General features: G+C 34.1%; 1 protein-coding gene across 2 annotated transcripts; it reads left to right on the forward strand.

Annotated features, from left to right (window-relative positions):
* Window positions 1–2,175: 2,175 nt before the first annotated feature.
* Window positions 2,176–6,202, forward strand: LOC100808215 (putative HVA22-like protein g). Of its 2 annotated transcripts, none has more exons than XM_006588794.3 (7): window positions 2,176–2,416; window positions 2,547–2,611; window positions 2,717–2,815; window positions 3,651–3,707; window positions 3,805–3,868; window positions 4,323–4,538; window positions 5,662–6,202. In XM_006588794.3, the coding sequence occupies exons 2-7, from the start codon at window positions 2,580–2,582 to the stop codon at window positions 6,016–6,018; spliced, it is 825 nt and encodes a 274-aa protein (XP_006588857.1). In that variant the 5' UTR covers window positions 2,176–2,416; window positions 2,547–2,579; the 3' UTR covers window positions 6,019–6,202. The 2 variants fall into 2 exon arrangements, with proteins under 2 accessions (XP_006588857.1, XP_006588858.1); XM_006588795.3 differs by having other exon boundaries at window positions 2,176–2,385.
* Window positions 6,203–6,781: the final 579 nt, after the last annotated feature.

The following is a 6,781-nucleotide window of genomic DNA, read 5'->3' on the forward strand; positions in this document are numbered from 1 at the left end:
AATCTAGTTTTAATTAAGAACACTAAATTTGTTATTCTACATCTTAACCAACATAAAAATCATGTCTTAATTAAAAGGTTTTTATTGAGTACTTATCTTTGAAACAAGGGTGATTATCTTTAAAGGAACTATTTTTTCTAGAACTATTGCATTTCCATTCTAAGCAACTTGAATTTTCTAAACTCAAAACAATTTTTGAAGCTATAGCAAGTCCTTCTGAATGATATCTAGAAATATTTTCAGCATCTCAAAGGAACAAAAAATCTTTTCAAAACTCCAATTCAACCCCCTTTCTTGGTATTTTATCGCTTCAATTATGATACATCATACTTATTTAATGGGTTCATCTAATAATTGATAAGATATAGTATCACAGTCATGATTAAGAGAAGTTAATGAGATAGTTTATCTGCCTAAATGTCACCCTTATCACTTTTTTGGTGTTAGAGCTTGTTATGCCATACTCCTTTCAACCTTTCACCCCATTCCTTTTCTCCTTCACACTTTGAATTACCTTTAGACAAACCTTATTCTTTCAATCTTTGTCAAGTACATAGATACTCACTTTTTTTTTTCTTAATTGGAATTTTTATGCATTTCTTTTATTTAATGATTTAAGTCTCAAAACCATGAATGGAGAAAATGTAACCACTCCCACACCTACTTGAATTTGAACCTATCCCCATCAAGGTTGTTGATCGTAGACTCAAGTCCCCAACTCGATTAGCAATGGTGTCATCACCATCACCACATAGCTCATGTGCATCCATTGAGCCCAACCAAGAGGACACCACCACCACCACCACCAACAACAACAATAATCTTGAATACTCCAATAGCTATGAAGATCCACGTCCTTGGTGTTAGTAGGGTGCCTTAACTGCCTTATGTATGTGATGATATTTGAGGATAATCTCAAGTGCCCCAAATGCAAAAGCACTGCTTTAATTCATTTTACCTCACCATAAGGAGATGATAGAGTACTAGACTACCTTGTTGCTAATTTTGCATTATCTATTGCAAGTGAGACATGTTTGCATTTTACCCAAGAATGCTCCTTTTTAACATCTTTCTTTTATAGTACCATTTATTTTTATTTTATCTTTTTTAAACCATTTTTATGAGTTGTTCTATATGTGCTCCACTTTTTCATCTTGAATTCCTCTACTTATTAAAGAAATAAAAAAAGAGTTGAGTGTAAATAATATTGTTCCAGTTATTTAAATGGTTGTCTCACTAGGTTGATCATCTTAAATCTTAGGCCAATTGATTTCCTTGATTGTGGATCATGAATAAATATGTAAGCTCAGTTATACAAAATAAGAGAATGAATCACAACATATTTTATTACCTATCTTTGAATATTTTATTTGATTCATAAATGAATAACACCATTTTATTTTAACATTTAATTTTGACATATTATAAATATAAAATTATTTCACATCATCAATTGATTATCTTTTATATCATTTTCTTGTCTCTAATTCAATCTCAAGTCAAATACTAACTAAACTTGGGCTGACCTATTTTATATTTCATCTTAATGCAGCAACAATAATCTATGAAATTCAGGTGGGGTAGAAATGGGTTGGCCTGGGCAAGAGTTAAGTTGTAAAACCTATCTACCCAACAAGGCAACAACCATTTTTTTTCCGTTTAAGGCTTGTTCGATAATCAATACCCTGCAAGAACCATTAGGATTATGATGAGGCCTAATTGAAATTACATGGTGATAATCTCATAATCAACTCTCTCCAGGTGGCTCATCAACAATCATTCATGAATAGCATCATTAAATTATCTAAAATTAAGCACTAACTATTCTGGCACATTCGTAATACATATTTTCTTCCACAAATATTTTCCTCGTATCAACAGAACTAATGATAATCAAACAACGTATCAGCGCAAAATGACTTAAATGGCCTCGATCCAATGCGTGCCCAACCGCCAAACCGTAAATCCGTTCCGAGAAATCCCCTCAAACTCAAATAGTTGCGTCTAAAATTAAAGAGAATCGTTTTGTGCCAAGAAATTCCTCTTCATCTTTCTCTTTCCTCCAATTTTCTATTATTAAAAAAAATCAGGAAAAAACATTTCACTCGTTCACGTCGTTAAATATAACTGCACCACTATTTATATGGCCATGACTCTTTTTTGTTGCCTATGATCTAAGGCTTCTTCCACATTTTGTTTGAGAGAAAGAGAGAATCAGAGGCCATCCTTCCTGAGGATTAAACCACATTGCTTTCTAAAGTATAAAATCTCAACTCGTTAATATTCCTTAGGAATTGGGTTTGGAGGCACCCCAATTCCAACGCCAAAAGGTTTGAACTTTGGGCGCCTCTGAATCTCTCAATCGTGGGACTCACAATCTAAGTTGTAAGTTCATTTGGTCCTTGTTAAACAGCAGGTGATGTTAACTTGTCTTAATTTATCATTCTGTTGTTTCTTTTGGAGAAATTGGCCAAATTGCACCCCCCATAAAATGTTCTTAACATTTTTTTTTCAGAATTTGATAGTTTGTTTGCTTTGATTTTCAGAGTTTCCACGGTTTGTGTTGGTGGGGGTTCAAAATGTTGGGGGTTTTCATTAATCGAATCCTTATGTAAGTCCCGTTTTTGCTTCATAGATATATGAATTTTTTTTCCTACTTATTTTTTAATCATTGTTATGTTATGTGACATTGTTTATCCAATTTTTTCTGTTGCAGTCTCGTTCTGGGGTATGCATACCCTGGATTCGAATGCTATAAAACAGTGGAGAAAAATAGGGTTGATATTGAGGAACTTCGCTTCTGGTGTAAATACTGGTACATGAAATACGTTTCTCGCCATCTTTGCGATTAAAATTCTCTAAACTCTTAAGTTTAAGATGTCGGATAATGAAAATTGCAATTATGATCGAGACTTATAATTATTAATGTAGTACTGGTTCAAGTGGCATTGTTGTTTTCAAAATTACGGAAATTAAAAGCAAATGAATGTGACACTAGTGCAAACCGCATTTTAAAACCTTAATTATGATGGTGAAGAAATTTTAAAAGGGTACATATTTGCTAGAACTATAACTATGAGGCATACATCAATGAGTAAAGACTTAAAAGAAAATGAAAAGAAACTTATTTTGAAATATCCAAAATGAGACCAAGTGTCTGACTCATCTATCAAAGATGTGAATTCGAATTCTGTTATTCATGTGAGAAAGTTGTCAGTTGGTGAGTAATTTGAAGTTACAACTTTAATCCATCTTCAAACCTTTGAAGTCTGGTTTTAATGTCGGTGAGTCTCCGGAACCCAAACTCAACTAAACTTTTATACACCAAAAATTATTCAAACCGAGGCCAGTACCTTGTAAAAGCAGAAGAAACAGAGGACAGAACCAGCCAACCAGCACCATGATAATGAACTTGTATGATATTGATTATTGAGTGTTCAGCATACCAATCCCACCCAGATGCTAAACATGTCCTTTTTTTTCGTGCAAATGGGGTTAAGAATACCAGAAAATATTGATTGAAAAGGAAATGAGGAAATCATCTTGTTTGTTTTGGTCATGCATCCTATTAAAATCCATGTTTAATTGTCATTTAGCATTGCTCAATTTATATAACTTTCGTTTAATATATGCACATCGTTTAATTGCAGGATCATTGTGGCACTTTTCACTGTACTTGAAAAGTTCACAGATATATTTGTTGGATGGTAAGTGTCAAACGTTTTAACGTCCTATTAATTCTCTATATATTGTTGTCTCTTGATTTAGCTTCGAGCCGTAAATTCACTATGAAATTTTATGAAGGGTGCCAATGTATGGAGAGATGAAGCTGGTGCTTTTTGTTTACTTGTGGTATCCCAAAACTAAAGTATGCCTTTTTCTTCTCTTTAATATTCATTTTCTTACACTTGAGTTATTTTAATGTTATTTGCAGACCATACTTTATACTGCCCGCGCACCTTTCTTGTTTGAGGGGGAAAAGGATGAATATAATATTTGCATTGTGTAATGTTCATGTCGTGCTTTATTGTACATAAAAAAATGATACATTATAAAAGTAATGCAACTAAAATAGTGTTTATACTTATAGTCTGAATGTGAGGAACCCAACAACACATACACACCCTTTTAAATATATTACTTAGTTGACTTTTACTGAGTCTCACTAAACAATATGGATGCACGTTTTGCTCAATAAAACTTTCGTATAATTCACCAAATAGTAAAGATTGTTGTAAATTTTATTTAATAAGGAAGGTAAATATCATGCATATGTTTGATTTGCAATTAGATAATAAAATTACAAATGTTGCATCATGCAGGGCACGGGATATGTTTACGAGACTCTATTGAGGCCTTACGTATCAAAGCATGAAAATGAGATTGACAGAACAATACTTGAGTGGAAGGCTAGAGGATGGGATTACGTCATATTTTACTGGCAGTATTGTGCCAAATTTGGACAAACTGCATTTGTTCAGGCTCTTCAGCACTTGGCTTCTCAATCTACTAGATTTTCTGCCAACCCGACTACACAGGTAAACTCTTGATTTTAAATAGAGGAGCACAACCTAGCTAGCTACTGAACCCTTTTTTTCTTACTAGCTCAGCGTCATTAACAAGTAAGTTACTGCTAATCAAAGCTAAGAAAGGCTAAATTTTCTTTAGGTTTCGCAAAATTACAGCTATATCTCCCTCTTTTAGTCATAGAAGTTGCACGTGTTGACCTTGTCTTTTCATTTATGTATTTCCAAGATTAATATGTTTAGAAACCATATTCTTTCTTATATACCTTTACAACTTGTTTTTTTTTCCCCTTAATCAATCTTAGAAATGGAACTCATTAGATAAGAAATGAGATTTAAGTAGCACATTCTCTATTCCAGAAAGTCATAACCAAAATCATGAATTTCTAATAAATTTTAACTAATAATAGAATAATCAAAAGACGGTGTTAGAAGTGAAATCATGGTTCTAACTAATTTTCACGTGATACTCAAGTTTTTAGTTTAAGTGAAAAAATTAATAACATTTAATTATGTGTGAATAGAGGGGGCTGGAGATTCCACACCAATTAATAATATGGTGAAAAAAAAATATAAAAATAAAGGACAATCGATTTTATGAGATTGAATAGACTTAAACATAAATTTTAAGATATAAAATAAATTAGTGTAAATTATTATTATCTTAAGTTATCTAATTATTTCTTGTGTTAGAAAATATTGCAGCATTTCTCATATATCAATAATTAATTCATCGTGAATGTTGATTTTATTCTTTCAAATTTTGTTTAATTAACTTTAAATTTATAAATTTCAAAAAAATTAATAATAATTCTATGATTGATGTAACATATATCTAAACACATTATATCTTTTATCATCTCAAAATAGCTATTGTGATGTCCAACTACGTGTCACGTCATATTTAAAAAAAATTGTTTGATAAAAATTAAGTAAAAAAAATAAAATCATATATAATCCTAAGGATCGGATTCATGTCCTATGACAAAAAAGGTTCAAATTATAATTATATTTGTTATCGATGTAAAGATATTATTGATAGAAACTTTGTAAGTATACAATACGAATCCACACAAATATATACATTATTTGCAAATAGTGGCAAAGTATGACCGGAAAGTACCTCCAATTGCAGAAGAACGACATGCAAGGTCAAAGTGCCCCACCACAAGCGGCTCCAACCCAGGCCCAAGCCTCCTTCATGAAGCAAAGCAGCACCCTAAGCAAGAGCAAGTGGCCTCCAAGCCCCCCCAACGCCACCACAGAAACCGTGGAGGTTCACCACGTGTCCCAAACCGAATACGTGGACGAGGAAGACGAAGAGCCATGCCAACCCGAACCCGTCACCATCATCGACGGCCAAGATCAGAGTGTGAGCGTCAAGGACAGAATCAACCGCGCACGCGCCAGGCTCAGGCGCTTAGACTCACAACAACAACAAAGTCCTCGTACTCCTCGAACCTTGCCGTCGCCGCATCGACAACAGATGTAAGAAACAACAATTGTACATATTTACATATTCACCTCAAACAAACCAATCCCTGTGAGAAAAAAAAAAAAAGTAACATGGGAATTGAAATTGAAGAAATTAGACTCTGCTTTCTCTTTCAAAAATTGTCATTCATCGATTTGTGTACACCTTATCCTAGTAATAAAAATAATATTTGCTGTTGGAATTTGCAACAATTGGATAATACTAGGCAGTTATCAACACATGTTAATCCAGTTATTAAGAAATAGACTCATTCTCAAGGAGAGTTTAAGTTGATTTCAGAGATAAGTACTTATTGAATCTTGAGGTTTTTCATGATCTTGATAAACTCTCGAGATTCAATTTATCTGAATTTTTTTTTTATGCGAGAACAAATTGGATGATACTTTCGAAAGAAAAAAAAAAACGTGTTATTGTGCTATTCTTCGAATACATGAAGGAAGCAAGGGATAGCGTGGAGTATTCGGTGTAGGGTTCGGTATATAAAGCTGAGACATGTGGTGAGAGGGTTGTTATTGTGGGTGGGGGAGGAGAATCTGTTGTAGAAGTGGCGGAAGAAGTGTGGGCCTGATGGGCCGCTGGGGGAAATGGACATGGGCTGGAGGTAGGCCCAGGCGGCCTGCTTCACGAGGCGGTTGCGGATGGACACGTACTGGTGGTGGCTCGCGGCGGGGGAGTTGCAAGCAGCGGCGGAGAAAGGAAGCACGTCTTTGAGGGAAGTGTAAGAAGGAGTTTTCAAGAAGAGTGGGTCTAAGTTGAGGAA

Source organism: Glycine max, chromosome 10 (genome assembly GCF_000004515.6).
Source record: "Glycine max cultivar Williams 82 chromosome 10, Glycine_max_v4.0, whole genome shotgun sequence".
NCBI classification, from domain to species: Eukaryota; Viridiplantae; Streptophyta; class Magnoliopsida; order Fabales; family Fabaceae; genus Glycine; species Glycine max.

Excerpts from the sequence above, each read along its gene's own strand:
- LOC100808215 (XM_006588794.3), top strand. The coding sequence starts at position 2,580 with ATGTTGGGGGTTTTCATTAATCGAATCCTTAT. Across the intron at positions 3,708-3,804 it reads ACAGATATATTTGTTGGATG|GGTGCCAATGTATGGAGAGA; the intron begins GTAAGTGTCAAA and ends AATTTTATGAAG. Across the intron at positions 4,539-5,661 it reads CTGCCAACCCGACTACACAG|AAGAACGACATGCAAGGTCA; the intron begins GTAAACTCTTGA and ends CTCCAATTGCAG.